The sequence below is a fragment of the Lagopus leucura genome, unplaced genomic scaffold (assembly GCF_019238085.1).
Source record: "Lagopus leucura isolate 7727_CA_CO unplaced genomic scaffold, USGS_WTPT01 Super-Scaffold_73, whole genome shotgun sequence".
Classification (NCBI taxonomy): domain Eukaryota; kingdom Metazoa; phylum Chordata; class Aves; order Galliformes; family Phasianidae; genus Lagopus; species Lagopus leucura.
Genome location: NW_024962252.1, coordinates 68,526,492 through 68,546,102, shown reverse-complemented (window position 1 = coordinate 68,546,102; position 19,611 = coordinate 68,526,492). Strand labels below are relative to the sequence as shown.

At 34.9% G+C, this 19,611-nt stretch overlaps 1 protein-coding gene across 2 annotated transcripts in view; it reads right to left on the bottom strand.

Annotated features, from left to right (window-relative positions):
- The window catches only part of SDCCAG8 (SHH signaling and ciliogenesis regulator SDCCAG8), a 100,315-nt gene that overhangs the window by 59,642 nt on the left and 21,062 nt on the right, over positions 1–19,611 (bottom strand). For both annotated transcript variants that reach the window (XM_042862196.1, XM_042862197.1), the window contains 3 exons: positions 18,784–18,918; positions 15,034–15,150; positions 3,327–3,469 (listed from right to left, as the gene is read on the bottom strand). In XM_042862196.1, coding sequence (XP_042718130.1) covers positions 3,327–3,469; positions 15,034–15,150; positions 18,784–18,918 — 395 coding nt within the window. The remainder of the gene's footprint in view (positions 1–3,326; positions 3,470–15,033; positions 15,151–18,783; positions 18,919–19,611) is intronic.

Sequence of the window (19,611 nt, the reverse complement as noted above, 5' to 3'; positions counted from 1 at the left end):
CAATCACTCTCTCATGAGCCAAGAACAATAGATCTGTATGTTTTATACGCCTGGAGGAACAGATTCAGATAAGCTTAATCAGCAAGACCCAACCATGTCAAAGTAAGAACTTAAAATTGGCTTTAGAAGTAAATTCAGAAGATTTTTCTACTAAGGAAACTACTGTAAGTAAATACAAAAGTCAAAAGTAGGGTTAACAAAACTACAGAAAAGTTATGCAAGTATGGTCAGATTCGTAACACGGTGATATCTACAAAATTACAACTGACAACTGAAACTGCATTCAAAGGTTCCATATTTTCCCAGTTATTTGAAAACATACATGTTAGAATTACTAACTAGATTCAATAGTAGGAAGGCATGTTAATAGCAAAGATTTCTAAGCAACATATTGCTCCAGAAACAAAGGTGACAGGAAAAGGCAAATTTAAACTCTGTGCAATGGTTTAGAATAGCTAATTGTAACCTCTTCCTTGATTTTTTTAACAAGTACATTTTGTTAACGTAGAAGCTGTTTAGCAGTTAATCAATCAACGGGGTTTGAAAACTGGGATGCAAGAAAAGAAGTGGGACTCCTGAACAAGAGTACAGCTCTGCAGAGCACTTTTTTTCCTCACTAAGACATAGTTTGTATGCTCTTTCTCATTTAATCCATTCATATGATCTTTATTGTCTCATGTTTATATCCTAAAATCTAAAGCTCTCGTATTCATTTTATTATTCTATTTATTTACAATATCCAAGCTTAGAATCAGTGGATTAGTAAAGAGCTTTCTTGATTAGTAATTTACTAAGTGATACAAAGCAAAAAATTCTTTCTGTAACTCCTCAGCTATATATAATTTTTGCCAGAACAAAGAATGTTCATGCAAGGCAACAGAAACATCATCCACAACGATATAACAGCAGTACGGGACTCCCTCAAGTTCAGCTTTTAGAGGAGACTTGCAGTTGACCAGCTGGTTCTGTCCTGAAAACAGGGAAATCAGTAAGACGAGGCCAAGGCCAGAATACCCAAGAGATGCACTGAATCAGTGCAATTTCTGTAGCGACCTCCCACAGGGAGGACTCTAGAGCTTAAAATCTGTTCTCCTTGGCAAATGCCAGTGAACAGTTCCACAAGCCCCATAGGATTGCAATTACCACTACCCTTCAAATGAGTATTATCTCTGGCACAACTGCCCTTTCAGGTGAAGGGAATAAAGAATGGAGGACAGACTGCAAGTGAATCAAGTCCACATGACAACTATGGATGTACCACACATTAAAAACACAATGGCCTTTACAACACAGAACTGTAATGCCATTAGAGACATGTAAATCTTGACCCTTCACTAGTACAGTAAGCTTGTTCCACCAGAAGTGATCTGAGAAGGAGAGTACAGGCTGAGGAAAAATGCAACTTGAGTTGGGTATCTTTTCCACTGTGACTTGGGGAAAACAGAAGACAGCATGAAAACATCTCTAACCCTGTGCTACCAATATAGCTATGGAGGGACCAGGGGGTAATAGTTCAGAAGCAATATATATCTCATCCTTCAACCACCACTTGTGACATTAGCATCACCTACTGTATTCCCGGAAAGAAGATAAAGAGAATATTAAAAAAACCTAAGCAGTATTATAGAATTTGATTCAAATATTTTTCCTTCATGTAACTCGATTTCCCAAGCATTAATGTACACATCTTATGATCATATGCCAGCATAGAAACATGTCCATACCTAAAACGTACACTTACAATCAGAAAACATAATATAAACATGATGTATAAAAAATTATCAAAGATTAGGACATCTCAGAAGAGTGGCCACACTCAGTCAAACAAAGAAGCTGTACTAATTCACTGCCTGTCTCAAAAAGCAGATAAAAGCAGATGTCTACTAAAGACTGTAAGAACAGGGCCAGCATAGGTCATTACTTGCCCCAAACACTGCTCCCAGGCTCCACTGATTTGCAGCTCACAGAATTCCTGAGTTTGACACCATAGACTGTAAAGATATCTAAGTCATCTGTATGTTACACCTTCCCAGAGGTGCCACACTATGTAAAAGCACTAAATAGTGCTGATTTACACAAGCCATGTATTTTCACAAAAATTCATTGGCTATCAGACTTCCTCCAAGATATCCAGAGTTTTATTGCATATAATCAGCCCTGTGCTAAAAGGAGCGTGGTAAGCCATTTGGTTAACTATCACAACAAATCATTATTAATAAAGTTCTGCTAAATCAAAACTTTAGATATCTTAACAACTCACCCAAAACTTTTTTCAAGTTCATTAACCTCTAGCATATTTTTTCTCTAAATACAGGCTGTTAGAGTGGTACTTTCTTCCATCTGTTAAACTACCGTGCTCTGAATTACACAGAAATGGAGCTGAATAAAAAATTGATTCATTGAATTTAATAGTTTAGATGAAGCTCTATTTTATTTCCATTTACTCAATGGCAGAATTCTCATAAACCCAAAGAGTACAAGACTTGGATGAACATACAGACAGTCTGTTAAGTGATAAAAATCTGAGGGTTTTTTCCCCTCCCATGTAAAATTTAAATTAACTCAACTTTTTGATTAAGGACTGAGTAAAAGTCTTCAGATTTCTATCCAGATACTCAGTTTTCAGGTGACAAGAGGGGAGGAGTTAGAAAAAGCCAAACACATACACAACCAAAACCTTCCAACAGTAAGACAATAATGCTGTGTGTGACAAAAGGGAAAAAAAATTAACTCAAGCTGAAATGACTTACTGGCAGGATAATCTTCTGTTATTTTCTAGAAACGTGTAATGAATAACATCACATACCACTGAACAGGTGACTTCAACACCCTCTACACATTCTTGAGTTTCTCTCCTAGGCGTAGACAGCAATATTACCTTTTGATTGTTTAATCTTCAAGGAAGCTTAGCATGATTAGATACATTTATATGTTCCTGGTCATTCACCTGCATAAACTTCACATTGTTAATCTGCAAATTCCTTCGCTTAAGGGTGCTGCTGTACATTACAGTCTGAAATGACATTTTAAAGTATTCTTGTCCCACCAAACACAGGAACAAGAAAGTAGCTGCAGGCAGGAAAAAGAGCTGGAAAGGGTACGAGTATGATACCTCACCACTGGAGTTAAACATTGCCTTTGCTTCACACTAGTAATTAATTTTTAGCTGCTTATAGTTCATAACTCAGTCATTCAAGTCTCCACTTTTAATATGTCTGGGGGGCTGCCCATGCAATGACTGCAGCTATCAGCTGTGGGGAAAGCCTGTGGCAAAAACATTAGGAGAATGAAATTGGTACTATAGCATGTAATAGGATAAGGGGTACCTGGTGAGGTGCAGTTGGTGCTCAGATTTACTCAGCAGTTCTGTCAGTTTTAGGCAGTCCTCTCTGGCTCCTGCCACATCCTGCTGGGCTTGTTCCAAACGCTGCTTGTTTCCATTCAGCTCTAATCCCAGTTTTTCTATTTTCTTAGAAAATTGTAGAACCATAGAAAGTTTATTTAAGAAATGCATGGAAAAACATTAGAAGATAGCAAATCTTAATGTGATAAAAACTCCTGAAAAATAACATGTATTTTTGCTTTAGAACAAAAGTAATATGAATATAAAAGCTGCAAAACAAGTAAATTAAAATATTTGATGCTATATTCTCATGGAAAGTCAAAATGCATATCATACAAATACCAAAAATGTATTAATACACAATATTACTGCCTTTGCATATTTAAGAGATCCACGTTACTATCATTTTCTTATTTTCTCATGTGAATGCTTCCATATTTGCATCTGTAACTCACTACATCAGAAAGCCAGAAAGCAGAAGTGACCGTGCTTAGATGCTACTGGACATAGGATATCTCCTTGTTTACCTAGTTACCTACCCTATCTATTACATACATAACAATGCAGGGGACTTAAGCTCTCATCATACTCTTAAAATATCAGGCTAAGAGAATAAAGGTATTTCAGTGATTTTGCTGCTATAAAACAAGTTATTTATGACTGAATCCTAAACACTGGTCATGATTAATGCTGCCATATTCTTTACGTTGTAAGTCTCTATATATCAACTAAACCAAGAAAGTAAACCTGATTTAGGTAATGAGTACATTAATTTATCACACATGCAGCAAAGTTGTATGACCAACATCTTTGATTGCAGTGAAAAACCCTGGACAAACTAATGCCAACTTAATCATAGTATCAACACGTGAAACATTTTTGTAAACATTCTCAGAATAGAGACCTTGTATAACATACAAGTACCTGCAGGAATACATTTGAAATATAATGCAATACTTGGTTGTAACGATGTTTTAATGATGGCAGTGTAGCACAGAATAACAATATATGTTTTTTAAGGTAGTAGCTATCTTACATAAACTCCCTACATAAATATTAATTCACTGTTGGAGCTAGAGAGAACTTGCATATTTTTAAGTCATCTAAATTGTGAAAGGACATTTGCAGTACAGAATAAAACTGCTCATGTAAAGAGTCAGTGCTGAATAGCTATTATACTTCAATAACATAACTTATTTTGTCATAGCTTTCTCATGTAGACAAGCCTTAGTATCTTCTTCAGTTAATTAAATTATTCATTCAAACAACTACAAGAACAAATTAATGTAATCCGGTGCCAATATTTGCACTTGAAGCATCTTTGTAATAATGTTGTCTCTGTTCCTCTTGTGAAAATGTTAACTCAAATCTCTTCCAGTATGTTATGATGTTGCAGATAAACACAATTTCTCCATCCAGGAATAGGTTTCATGATGTTCTTTTTACCAGTCAACAAAGGTTCATGAAGTATGTCTTTTCCAACCTTGGTATTCTGTGATTCTGTGATGTTTTGATTAGAATTTGAATGTCACCTGTATGATATAGGATATCTCCCAAACTAAATCAGTAATTTCAATATTGAATACAAAGTGAGTGAGACTATTTGCAAGATCATTAGACTTCTTCCCCTTCAAAGACTGTAACAACCCATTACACCATTAAGATTTGCTTTAAAAATTTCTTTCAAAAAAAACCCAAACACAATAATATGAATTAGTTGAAAAGAATCAATTAAGTACATTTGAGAAAGAATAACCACATTTGTGAACATCAGTACACTTCACCGCCACTACAACAGGGAAATGTCTCAGTAAACAGAAGGGCTTTTCACCACTCCCTCGAGTTAAACGACCTCACTCAGCTTTTGACAGAGACCTACAGAAGAAAGCAACTTCAGAGCAGAATAACCCCTGGTGAACATGTTCTATCAGCCAGATGTTGAACCTTCAGTTCTGAACCCTAAAATTTGTCCACAGCTCTCAGCTGTCATGGATATGCATTCATACTCAAAGAAATGAATTCTCAATCAACAATCCGTAACAGGATCTTTAAGGACTCAAAGGGAGCTTATGACTTCCATAAGAAGTAACAGGGAAGCAAACACAGGTTGTCAAGACCAATTTTACTTCCACTCCTTTCATTAATAACTGCAACATTCCAAATCAGATGCTTCTTTCCACACACATACAGGGACATATACATGTGTTTGTGTGTATGTACACACAAATATATTTTAAATACCAGCATTTAGATGTCATCACAATGCAAGTAATGAGAGGGAACAGGAATTCTAACCTGCAAGTGGCCACAGCAGAACTAGCAGACAATCTCAGAAGAAAAGGACAGGAGAAAACTACTGTCACCCAAGAGGACATGCTGACAAGCAAGTCACAAATCAGAGGTGTCTGACCCAGGCATACTTTAGAGACATTAACTAAATAATTCTTAAGAAACAGTTATTAAAAACAACTTGGTAAGAAGCCAAGCATTATTATGTGAAAACTCACAGCCCAGTTCCAGATGCTAGATGTTTCTTCAGTTTAGGAACTCAGACAATGGCTTGAAAAAAACAAAGCCTCTGAACCCGAGATCTCTTCGTACATCAATAAAAACAAAACTTCCCCTCTCCCGCAAATAATGTCAGAGTCAAAAATGCATAACTCTGAATAGAAATATCACAAGTCAAGTTCATCACATTGTAATCAGAATTCAAAACACAGAAAAACTCCATAATCAATGAGTTTTCTTCACTGTACCTCCTAGGAACCTTTCCAAAACTAGTCAGATACAGGCTAGTTTTTGCGTTACTTTTAGTACTTATTTTTTCTACTGGCAAGCTGCAAGCAGTTCTGTAGCTGCTATCCAGGCCTTAGCATAACTGTAGGGAGAAGCAGGACCAAACCACCAACTAAAGTATTTTATTGACAACTCCACTTCTCATGCAGCATTAATTTGATCCCTCAGAGCCTATCACTTACTATCAGCTTTTTACATGATCAGATAATATTTCTTCAAAATAGTTAACTTTTCAATGTACGTGAGAGACAAGAGATGGAGTACAGAATTGAAAAGAGACAGATGACAATCCTGAGTATAAGAAAAGCTGAAACAGATTTTCAGTATGACAAGAAACAGAATTATCATAACGTATACGTACAACAAGACTACATTAAGCTTGGAACATTGCAGCAGGCAACTCCTGGTGCCTAACTCCCCAACTTTAATAATCTTATTACTTCTGCATATAATTTTAAAAGTATTATTTGATCTGTTTTGCACTGCCTAGACTTTTAGAAGTATGAAAAGGCACTCTGCCATTGAAAGATGGCAGCCTGAACCTCAGCAAGAGAAACAACAGTAGTAAGTAGTAAGAGGAGCACGTTAACACCACTCTGCATTCCTCTCCAATTCAGTTGAAAGAAGGAAGTTTTATTTAACAATAATTAACACACTGAGGAAATAACACCACAGTAAAAATTTTTACACATACCCATATATATATTTTTTCAGTATCTGAGCTATTTTACGTTTGCAGCATGTAGTACTTTCTAGTTTCTTGAAACAGTTGGAATTCTAAGCATTCCTCTTCTCATTCATTAGTTCATGAGGTGTTTACAAACTGTCTTCTGATTTTCACAATGCATTTTAGGATAGCACTGGAGATGCTCTTTCAGTGACATTAATACATCTTACTAAAAAGGCAATAAAGGAGACTTTCTCAAACACTGGATGAATCTTCATATATTCTCCCCATTAATAATCTGAAATTATCTGCACCTATGAATACTCATGTATTTGTAAAAACATATTTTTTAATTAACTAGACATCTCTTTAACTCCACAGAGTGATAAAATTAAATAATGAAGTAATTTGATTGAAAACAAGCCAAATTGAAGATTAAAATAATTGCTTAATTCTTTTCGTACTGATGCTGATTCTATTGTATGCAGAAAAATGGAACTTAAAATTCTAAACCAGCAGATGTTTTTCCACAGAATTTTAAATAGCAGCAAAGCTGACAGAAAAGACAAATGCTGTTTTTTATATTCAATAAATGAGAATGATTAAACTGTGGTAAAGACTCATACTCTATTAAAATGTAAAAACAACTTGAGAAGCCTTTTAGCAAATAAAAAATACATTAAAACCAAATGAGCTAATAATTGATTTATGACATTCACTGTTATGCCAGTATTCTTACGTACCATGTACGAAATCACACAGTATAACCTAAAAAAAAATCAATTCTGCACTAACTATGCCATAACACAAATTCTGCAGCACTGTAATTTTGGAGGGAAAGATATTTCCACAAATTTGCAGTACTTTCTTTTCTTTGTTTCCTATTTCATTCCCTTCATTTTAACACATTAAAAGACATAAAATAGAACCAAGAAATAGAAGAATGAAGACACAGTAACAGAAAGTGAAATATAAACACTATGGTTGTCAGCATTTGCACCAAAAGGCAATCAACAACTATAAAATCAAATATGTTTCAAATTAATATATAGTAAAACTTTACAGGCCCTGAAGCTCCCATGTTCTGTTTCACTTACTAAAATGGCTTTTCAACACAATGAAATTAGCGTATAGGAGTAAGGCTAAAATTAAGCTCCTTTTAAGAGATACCATCAGTATTGTAATTCAAGTGCACTTAACCATTCTATATGACAGCAACAAGGAATTTCTGCATTGTTTAGAACTTATCTCAACCAATGTTGCCTTCTTTACTCATGTATATACAAATTAATCAAAAACAGAATTACCTCACACAGTTTCTTTTCCTCTTTTTTAAGTTACAAGAAAGAGCAAACTTTTAGCAGCAAGATTCCAAGGTATTTTACTTGGAGAAAACTAGCAGCCCATACTCAGCAGGGGTCACTTGCAGTCATTTCTATCCTAATCTTGATATCAATCAAGCAAAACTACGTTCTGATCAGTCCCTAAACCTCAGACCTCCCAGGCATGGCCATCTGACACAGCATATTGCACCTGAAGAGCTATCCAACTTCATAACGTGACTTAGGGCCATCACAAGGTTAACCTCCGCTAGGTCCCAACAATGTTTTTCTCCCTTTTGAATCCTATGTGAATTACTGCTGTTTCCTATTTAAATCTGCTTTAGAATACAACGTAGTTTTGAAAACTAAATCTGGTTTTAAAGGAGAAAATTCCTTTCTGGAAGTATATTTGAGATTAAAAGCCTGTGACAGTGTACCAATGAATTACAATAAATACATGAGCAAGGCTTAAAAGAGTCCACAAAGATCACCTCTTCAAACTAGAGTCAATTCTCTACAAACACAGAACAATCCAAATTTCCACAAATCATTTAGTCCAAAACATAAATCTCAAGTTAGGAATGAAATTGAGGACTCACTCATGTATTGACGGTGAAAGGTGACAAACGTGAGCAGAAGCACAGAGGTATCTCCAATAAACACACAGAGTTCCTTTTCCCCACCAACAGTTCACAAATCTATGGACCTCCAAACACCAGAGAGAAAAGCAAGGGTTTAATCTAGATAATATTAGAGACTGCAATTTGTTGGACAGATATTAATTATTCTAGCCTTATCTAGTGGAAGTCTTGCAGTCCTCAGGTGCATGTAGTTTTGTGGCCACGTTACCACTTAAAGTGCAAAGAAACATAATGGCATCTGGCAGTAGTGTGGCTTTTCAACATAATAAAGGGCAAAACTTCAAGACCAGAGCCATCACCTATGCAAAAGCCAGGAGCAAACCTTCTGCTTGCAAAATGATCAAGAATTAACAGAGATGAGGGTCTGCAGCTCGCTAGAAGAGAGGCAGAGAAAGAACAGGGAATAGTATGGAGGTGGGATGATCTCAAAGACATTTTTAAATCTAATGAAAGCAAACTTCCTATTTGTAACTGTTAGTTATGTGCAGCTGGGGCAAGAAAAAAAATGAAAGACAAGATCTGTGTTGCTAAGTACATATTTATGAATATGCACGCACCATTTTTAAATTAAGCAGCACTTTAACATGTCTGTCCTTGTGCAAACTTTCAAAGAACAACATGGCCCCTGCATACTGTGGATAAATACCTTGCAAAACAGGAAGGAATAAATATCTTACACAAGGATTTTACCACATTATTTTCTTGAAAATATTTGAACCACAATGCTATTTCAGGAACAAAACTTTCAAACCCTTGGAGATTACTACTGCAACATTTTAACAGACAACGCTGCCGTAATAGAGATTATCTCAGCAGCCACGAGTAGAGATAAGAAAATGATTTTGTACCATAGGGGAACAAGGTGTATTTTTAAATGGACTGCAGCTGTGGGTGTTGAGGGTTGGTGGGGAGAAGATGGTTTGCTCATTGAAAAGAAATTGTCAGAAAAGCAGGGTACATATAAGAAACACAAATGGGACGATTACACCTTCACTGTGGAGAAACAGGAGGGGACAAAAATAACTTCATTTATCCTTTCAAACACATCTTCCATGTGACTGATGTGGGATTATCTCTTCCTCGATAGCATTAACAAAAGCTACACAGTGACAATAGAAAAGTGATAGTCAGGGACTTTAACATTATTTTACTTCAGAGCAGATTGTTAACACAATGACTATTGATAAAGTCACTGTTATTCTAGTCTAAGAAGAAAAAGAATTGAGAAAACATTTCTGTAAGCATTAAGTATATGCACACTTAAACCAAAAGCTGTGCAATGCTTTTACTACTTTGAATAATGTTTAATGTACATAAATAATTTCACGTGTTAACATGGTAACACCACTCTAGGTGATAGAGCATGGATCAAGATTACTTGGGTCATTGGCAGCTATGAGAAATAAAATTCTGATAAGTAACATGGGCTGAAAAAGCTCATCTCACTCTTTTTAGCAGGCCAGCTGCTTCAGAGAAGCAGACCAGTACAAAAAATAAAGTAAAATAATAATAAAACAAATCTACTACTGGGATTCCCAGCCTCAGGTATTTTTCTCATGAAAACAGGACTAAGAGTGTATAATGAAGGGTGATCTCAGTGATCCTTGTGGAATGAATGGTTGACATATGAAAGCAACACTATAGCACAGCAAGAACAGCAGATATTTCGTAACTTTAATTAGACACTTCCTTTGTAAAATGCAGTTGAGTTCCAGATCAACATTTTTACACGAAAAATCATGAGTTGAGCTACTAAACCCAGTTACAAAAATATTTTCCTCCTGTAAATTTGTAACAAAGCAAGCCATAAAGTAGTAACATTTTACTCCCTTCTCCTTTACCTATTTTGAGATTAGGACTTGGAATATTAAAAAAAAAACAAAAAGAAGGATTTATGAGAAGGCTTTTAGTTACGGTAGAAGGTTATCACGCATTCTTGAGGTTTTCTTGTCCAATAGCAATTCTGTGGGTTTTTCTTACTCTCAAGGCCATTGTTTTCAAACAAAAAAAATCTAACCTTAAGAATTTCAAGGTGTCTGTAATATTTTCATTCTTTTCCTCCCTGCCAAACAGCATTCAAATACACTTCTAACTCAAGAGATTCCTTTTAAAAAAAGAACTTTCTGAGAATCTTTTAACTAATGGAGTCAGTATAAAAATGAGCAATCTTGTAACAGCTCTAAATTCTGACACACAATTCTAATCCATCCTCGCCAGAGTACTAAGCCTTGCAATCCTATTGGGTTTCAAAACATCTGGTAATATTGTGAATGTCCCAGCCCGTGACAAACTTCATCTTTTGAAGCATGGCTCATATCTATTCATAAGATGACATCTGAGGGAAGCAGTGTCTTCGGGAGGTTGTATTTTGTCTTGCATTGGACACACTTCACGCATTTCCAGAATATATACCCAAATTCTTGGCCTGTTTTATTTTTGATGAAGACAGTCAGTAATCTCTCCATTTATAATGTCTAAATTAGGTTACTATAAATCATGGATTTATGACAAATGAGATAAACATTCCCAAAATACCTTTTGGCAAAATGCTTTTGGACTGCAATTTTGCCAGATTTTTATTTGTCTGCAAAATTGTCATTCAGTCTATAGTGTATGGAGACATCATTTAGGTTCTGTCATACAACAGAAAAATTTTCTTATGTATAACTCTTTCCACACGTATAGGTTGCACATATTAGTGACTCCATCATCTTTTATTTGGGCTCATAAACTTACATACCACAGCTCGTAAAAAAATCTTGGGTTTTTCTGGTGTAGTATTTCTGGAGGTTTTTGTTCTTTCACCTACAAGGCATGCAAGAGAATTCTGCTATCCTCAGCTTCAAATTACATTTGAATTTTAAATACAGTATTGAAAGGTTGTTCTCCTGTTGTTTTTGTAGGTTAAGCTTAAAGGCTAAGATTTATTCCTACATAAAATGTTTTCCTCATTTTAAAAGAAAATTTTTAAAGAAAATTTACAGGACTGATTTTCTGTGGTAGCATTTAACATATTCCAGAGCTTTATTATAAGAAGACCAGTTGTGAAACACTCCTGAACTCTAACAGAGATCCCCAAATTAGCTGGGATTACATAAACCAAGACTACAAACTGTTTTCCGAAGCTTGCAAGATTTTCTAAACCAAATAAAAATGACTTATAAAGAGACAGGAAGCAATTAACAGTAGACTTTTTTTTTTTTTTTAAATGCAGAGCAGAAAAGAATAAGTGAAGCTAATCTGAGGAAACAATGACTTCAAATTTTCAGAAAAATGATTTCTACAACAAAGGCATAAATCAGTCCATGCAGTGCTTATAAATTCACAGAAAAAGTATCATAGAAGTGAAGACCTACTGTATCAAACATGCTACAATTTTTTTCTTCTGATAACAGCTATTTAGGTTAGGGCGTGACTTCTTTCTGATATAGTTGTGCTACTACAACCCCTAGTGTGGACACTGTTTACTGCCGTGAAGGCAATGCACTTTTTTTTCTTTTTTTTTTTTTAAAAAGCTTGTTCCTAAGAAGGTAAAGCATTAAGTATTTTATTTCATCACAGTCACAACCACAACGGGAGAGCTGAAACAGAAAAAGAGAGGGCAGTAGGTTATGCTACTTTACAATATACTGGCTCAGATGAACAGATGCAGTCTTCGTGCTGAGAAACCGTGAGGTATATTTCTTCCTTGCCCCTTGCACCCTCAATCCTAGGGTTAATCACATCATGATGGATGATTTTACAAAATAGTTATTCAATTTAAAAGGTTGCATTGCTCTTCGGTTCTTTATTTTTATTTTAAGATATATTCGTGTCCAAAGTCAATTACAGGTATTCCCACAAAAGCACCAATATTCTAAATTAGTCCTTACTGAGCGATACAGACAGGAAAAGAGATACTGGAAAAAAGAGGAAAATACTATTTATTATGTACAAATAATTTCCTTTAACTTTCCTAAATGATACAAATTCATTTTCAAAGAATGTTTTAAATATCAGCTTTTACCAAATGTATACCTGATCATCTCAGATTGCACACATAGGAGTTTCTGACTCTTCTGACATACCTGGATAGCATTAATCCTTTTAATAAAGTCATTATATACAAACTCAGATACATCTTCAAAACTAGAACTTATCCACACAATTAACAAACAAAAGCACATCTCAAAAAACAAGGAAACTCATTCTCAGTATATCAAAAGTGAATTTGAAATAACATTATTTGCTTTTAAAACAGAAAAACACATAGCAGCACTGTTTGTACACTAGTATCTCTTTGCTTTTAAAATATAAATATGTATTTATTACGAACAGATGGTGGCCAAGAAAGGTATCAACTCTGTCTTAGCCAGAAGGTCAGGTCATGGCTGAGAGACCAAAGAACAATTACTGTTTGCAATTTAGTGCCATGTAAGATAAAACATCTTAGGTTCACCTTTAAATACACTAAGTGTGATTAAGCTGTTTTCATTTTACTTATATGAAACAATTTGCAGTGACAGTGTTTGTAAAGCTATGCTTTAAAACAAGAAGAAAAAAAAAAAAAAGGAATAAAACATAACTTTTAACACATTAAATAATATTAAGACCTATACAGAACTTTCTTGATTACTAGAGCCTCACCAATGAAATAGCTAACAGACACTGAGCCTCAGTATCTAAACAAAATAAGTTTGTTTTCCATTGTTTTTGTTCCTACTTTTCTTTTACAAAGGAACCAACTATGGTATTTGAACAATATAGTTACTTTACATAATTACTGAATTACTCTAATCTCTACTGGTAGGGATTCTCCCTCCATCACCTTATTGTAATTATATCAAATTACCACATTTTAGTATACTCATTCCCACAATGAATAAAATACTATTATGTCAATACATGAGATTAGAATATGTTGTTCAATTTTGCAATTTGTTCAAAAGGCAATCCTGAAGCAAGTCACAGAACAGGATTTAAAATCCAAGTTGCTTCTTCAGATATCCTATTAAACACATCCTGTTTTATTTGTATGCCAAGATTATGCCAACTCTCTTATCTGTGATATCTGTCAAGGCACAGACGACAAGCCTGCTTTTTGTTTTTCAAAGTGTCCTCAGGCCTAAGGGATGCAGGAGGATAGAAAAAAAAAAAAAAAACAGAAAAAACAAGCCTGAAAACAAAAGGCTTTGGAAGGCCCCTGCTCTTCTGAGCTATATGATTTTTCAATACATATTAATGAGTTATTTTACCTAATTAAGTTTTTTATTTTATGTATCTTTTTTTTACTATAATTTGAATCAATAACATTTCCAGTCCAAACTCGTACTTAATTAAGTTAATAAACTTATTGTCTACATGTACATTTTGGGCAACTGGTAAATAAAATTAAATTTTAGAAATACTGCATTTTTTTCCACGTATGTTCTTACACAGGGGCTGATTTGCTCACTTATTTACAAGTGAAAGAATGATTTAAAACTTGTTGGATAGTCTGCTCTATGCACAAAATTCATGTAAAAATTTTGTTTTCATGCATCTTATGCACTGTTCTGTGTATTCAAAAGAAATTTACTCTCGTGAAAAATCACAATTTTGAAGGAATAACTGGAAGTTTGAATACCTAAAGAAAAATGGACAGAACTTCGACAAAAAGGGCACTTCAAAAGATGCAGACTACACCAGTTTAAGCTGTTTGCCAAGTATGTTGCATGTTATTCTAACAATATTCCTTACTGCAGTGGATGTTTTTTTCACCTGTAAAGCATATACTGGTTTTTGTATACAGTATAAGAGACAGTTTGTTTTTTAAACTTTTCTATGAAGCCCAGCATTCATTAGACTTGAATCTTTAAAGAAACTGGAAGACAAATGATCTTCTTTTTTCCTGGTACAGTTAGTTTATATTTAAGACTTCTTAGTGTTTTGTCAAGCTATATGTATACCTAGTTACATGTGATTTACTTGTTAGAAAAGACTGCATAAGCATATGTATACAGCATATACAATTCAAGTACGTTGTATGAATTCATATGCTAAAGTAATTCTGTATGAAAGCATGGGATGAGTACTACGTAAAACTTAACAAATTAGGGCTGAAAACAAGAATAAGATTACCAAGAGGTATTTACTTAACAGTAATAGCTGGCTTGTTGCCATTAATTCAGAAACCATTTAACAGTAATAAATGACCACTATTAGAAAAATGAATCATTCCAACTTCCGAAATAACCCTATTTAGGCTTCCAATAACTGCAAAGCTACAGCAGTATCATCTCTTACCTGGTCCTTAATTTCAAGCTGCCTTATAGTTTTTGTTCTGTACTCTCTGAGCTCCTTTTCTGCCTCATCCTTCTTCATTTTGGTTTGATTCAACTGATAGCGCATTTCTCCACACACCTGTTAGATTATACAGACAACATGATCCGTAGCTTGAAGAGCCAGGGTTTGCAATGAGATCTTTTGGTGCCCTCTAGAGGTCATTTAAGCGCAAGATTTTAATTTACTGAAATTTTAAGACTACATATGGTAAATGTTTTTTACATAAAAAGCAGATCTGAATTCTCTATATAGTGATTAACTTTGAAATATGCACAGCCTTCTACATTCAATTATATTTGGATCAAGATTTTGCTAACTATAAATATTTATGTTGTAAATATATGTGCCACTAAATACTGTTAAACTACTGTCACTTTTATATTCTTCTCCCATTCTTTTTGAAATCTCAAGAAAGTCTATGTGAACAACCTAGAAGTAAAGAATCTATCATACTCCTATGTAAGGACTGTTTCTTGTCTTGCCAACTCTCTGCTGTTAAGAAAAAAAACATTTAGATGTTAATACATTAATTTTCAAAGTTAGATCAGAGCACTATAGACTTGCTAAAAGTCAAAGATAAGTTATTTTAAAAATGCGTATTTCTACCATATGCACGGGCCAAAAGAAAGGTACTGAAGCAACATTTGAAAAAAAATAAAAGATCACTCCCACAATATCAACAAGTATTCTGTGCTGTTGGGATGTTCACTATCTGAACCCCTCATTGCTTTTACATCTGAAAGGTTGCTTTTACATCTGAAAGGTAGCTTGACTTCAGAAGTCTTGAGGGAGGCTAACCCCTCCCATGTAACTACTCTGTGACAATATTACTCTCCTATTTCTTGACTTAATGGGTTTTATTTAAATTTATCTGTTAGGAACCGAGAAGGATAGCAGAGAAGCTGTCTCCTTTTCACTTTCCCTGGCTAATTACCTCCAATTTGTGGCTATTTATTTTATCTTAATAATGAACAAAACAAAAAAAACAAAACAAAAAACAGAACAAAAAAATATGCAAGATTGCTTTCCCTCACAATCCCCAATGAGAACAGTTACTCTCAGAATTTTCTTACCAACTCACACCTGCCCTGCTTATTCTCTTCCACAAGACTTGCTTCTTAAATAGGCACATTTTTAACATGTTACTGGCCCCCTGCACTTCTTTACAATTTCCAGTCACACATTCTACAAGACAAATTCATTTTGACCGTTCAATCGCATCTCTCTTCTCATTTCCATATTTATTTCACTCTTAAAAAGGTACAGGGGAAGTAAGTATGCATACAACCATCAGGTACCTTATGAAAAAAACAATAACAAAAGGAACTGTGAGAAATGCTTGTGTCCAATAGCCTGAGCTCAGGCAGAATTAGCTATGAATCACAATTTATTTCACGCTTTTGCAGAAGTGAACAACCTTCAGAGTAGAGAGGTGAATCAGAGCAGAGAGTTGCAACAGTTTATATTTCTTATTTCCCAGCACAAATTTCCTCCCACTCCCCCACTGGTTGAGTACTCCAGGGGTTTACAACCTATCTGACTCTTCTAATTCCCTTAGCAGTTGTCCCACCCCTGTTTACTGCTTGGTGAACCCCTCCTAATTCTTTTTTAGTTTTTACCTATTATGGTATGCTGACATAACCTCTCATAGTTAACCTTCCCTTCTGGTTCCCACTGAAATCACAGAACCAGTCTGTACCAATACATCTTCTCATGCTACTTAAAAACATAGTTCTTCTATTATGTTAGCAGGAATTTATCTTGTATCAGAGCTCCACGGCACCTCTTTAGACCTCGTTAGAGTCATAACATCTTACTATTATCCAAAACAACATTTCTTTTCTCACAGAACTGTTCTGACGTTAAGATACAGCATCACTTATGAATTAGAAGTATGAGAGGCAAAAAGGATCATTTTCTTGGAGGATAACTTGCTAATTTAGTCCTGTTGCAGATGATGGAAACTACAAAACACTATAAACAATGATATAGGTTTTTATCTGTTTTAATTTTTTTTTTATTATTTTTTTTTAACATTGAAATGTGACATGCAACTGAAAAGTCCTAAGCAGCAGCTGCACAGACCGCCAATCCTGTTTTTCTAATGGCTCCATTCTTTATAGTAAGAATGAACAAACTGTGACCTGTTCCTTCCTCTAAGCAAAATAAAAAACATGCAGCCATCCCTGCCTCTGGCTTCCCTGCACACAGTACACACTGAATAACACAGAAGGATCAGCAGATGGTGCTGTCCTAATAACTGATTTTCCAGCCTTCTAGTAGTTCAGAATGAAGGTTGAAAAAGAATTCCAGAGAAATCAAAATTTAGTGTTTTTATTAATAGCAAACCAAGCTTGGAAATGAATCAGATGCACAAGGGGATGTAAACATTATACAATCAATGACAGCAGTCATGGCGATGCACGCTGTCCCAGGAGCTCAACATTAGGACTTTCCTCCATAATTTTTAGTTGAGCTCAGGAACATGAACACACTTTTCCAGTCTCTCATGACAGTGCAATGAAAACACAGCATTGCCTATTGCAAAGGGATCACCTATTCAGCTTTGTATCAATTTTAACTCAAGCAGAGACTAGGAGCACAAGATTACCTCTCTCAGGAGATTGGTTCAAATCAGCAGGCTATAACATCAGTCAACTCAAATTAGTACATATTTGGATGTATTGCTTCCATCCCTTACTACCCCACCCTCAAAAGTAGCACTACAGCCATCCACAAATCTGGTCCAGAAAAGCAAAACTTTCATGTATCAGAAGAGGTAAAACAGATCATTTTTACATTCTTAAAATGACCTTTATTTCTTTGAGTTGAATTTGAATTAAGTTTTCTAGTGCATTTGATGGGCTCTTTGCTGTAAATTTTCTGCATAACTTTCACCTATTTGCAGCAGAATCGGCCACTGAGGAAGACAAACAGCTGACAATCTCCCCAGTGGAAGTGGAGGCCTGAAGAACAAATTGCTCCCCAAAAACCTTGCAATTAACTACTGGCTGTAGGGTTACCAAGCAGCCACAAACATTTCAAAAGGTCGTAACAAATTTTCATCTGCAGATTGTCTATTCTATATGAAATTAGCATCCCCTCATCTTCATGAAGTTGAATTAATTCCTACGATAAAAAAATAACTGCTGTAACAAGCTATCATTCCCCATTATAAGCTTCAGACTGCATTTTTTTTTTATTTCTCATGTCATAACATTAAGGCTCTAATGGGTTGAGAATTGTGCAGTATAGAGCACCCCAAACCAATACAGACAGACCTGATTTGCATATAAATTTTTTATACTGTATGTATATAAAACAGATCTAATATATATTTTAAACAGTAATTCTTACATAGAAGAAATATTTCTTTGTAGAATGCTTATCATCAACATTAATTAGTAAAGTACACTGCAAAGCATTTCTACAAGTACTTGAAAACCTGTAATTACAGGACAGGGTTGAATACTATGCATCTTATTTATACCTAATACAAATTATAATCAGAATTTGCATAGTCTGTGAAAAAGGAAGCTTAACTTTTGAATCACAAGACATAAAAGTTCTCTTCTGTAAAACTTTACGTGGAATCTTCAGAAGAGTTTACATTTGTAATCACGCGCTCTTTACCAATACAGAGAAAAATGGAGAAACAAAAAAACCTCTCATCTTCCAAGTCACAACAAGGAGGTAAAGCAATGTGCCTACCTTGTTCATCTCCATTTCGTGGGATGCAAGCTGATGTTGTGATTCTTCTAACTGGTTAACCAGAGAATTCTTTTCCCTTGTAATTCTCTCTACCTTAGCCTCTAACATGGCAACATTCTCAGACATGGCCGTCACCTGCAAAATAAAGAACACAGCAATGATGAAATTCAGCCAGCTACAGATTTAAACCCTGTAGGACTTTCTCCTTGAAAGTAACTGTAGCTATATAGACAAAATATACACCAAGAAATGCAAGAAAAAGCATAAATTAGAAATATAATAAAAATATTAACCAAATACAACTAAATTACTTTAATAATTGGTATGTTATTTTGAACTAATTTATCATGAGGTCATGTATTTGAAACTTTCCATTAGTCAGACTAGTCTTCAGAACTTGCTAACGTGATCAAAGTGTCATAAGCACCTGGTTGCAATACTTTTGCAGCTATGGAAGAACTATTTAACACCTTCTTATCTGTACTTATATGGATTGGTTTCAACAAAACAACATTCCCCCAACTATCTTTTGCACCAGCAAAAAGACAACTGCCATTTTAAGTATACATATTCAATTAATTCCAAGTTCAGACAGTACTTTCGCACTGAAAAATCAACGCATAACACAAAAAGCATATAGAAGTAGTATGCTAAAAATTTAATTAATTCAGATCAAATTTTACTGAACACTGGAAAAAAATGTAACAATAAAAAAGAGACAGTGACCCTTCAGCTATTTAGCCCTGAAGCTTACTAATGTAAGTGGAAATAATGGTGTCTGACAGTTCTAGGTTAACTTACAGGAATTCAAAGCCAAACCTAGAGGAT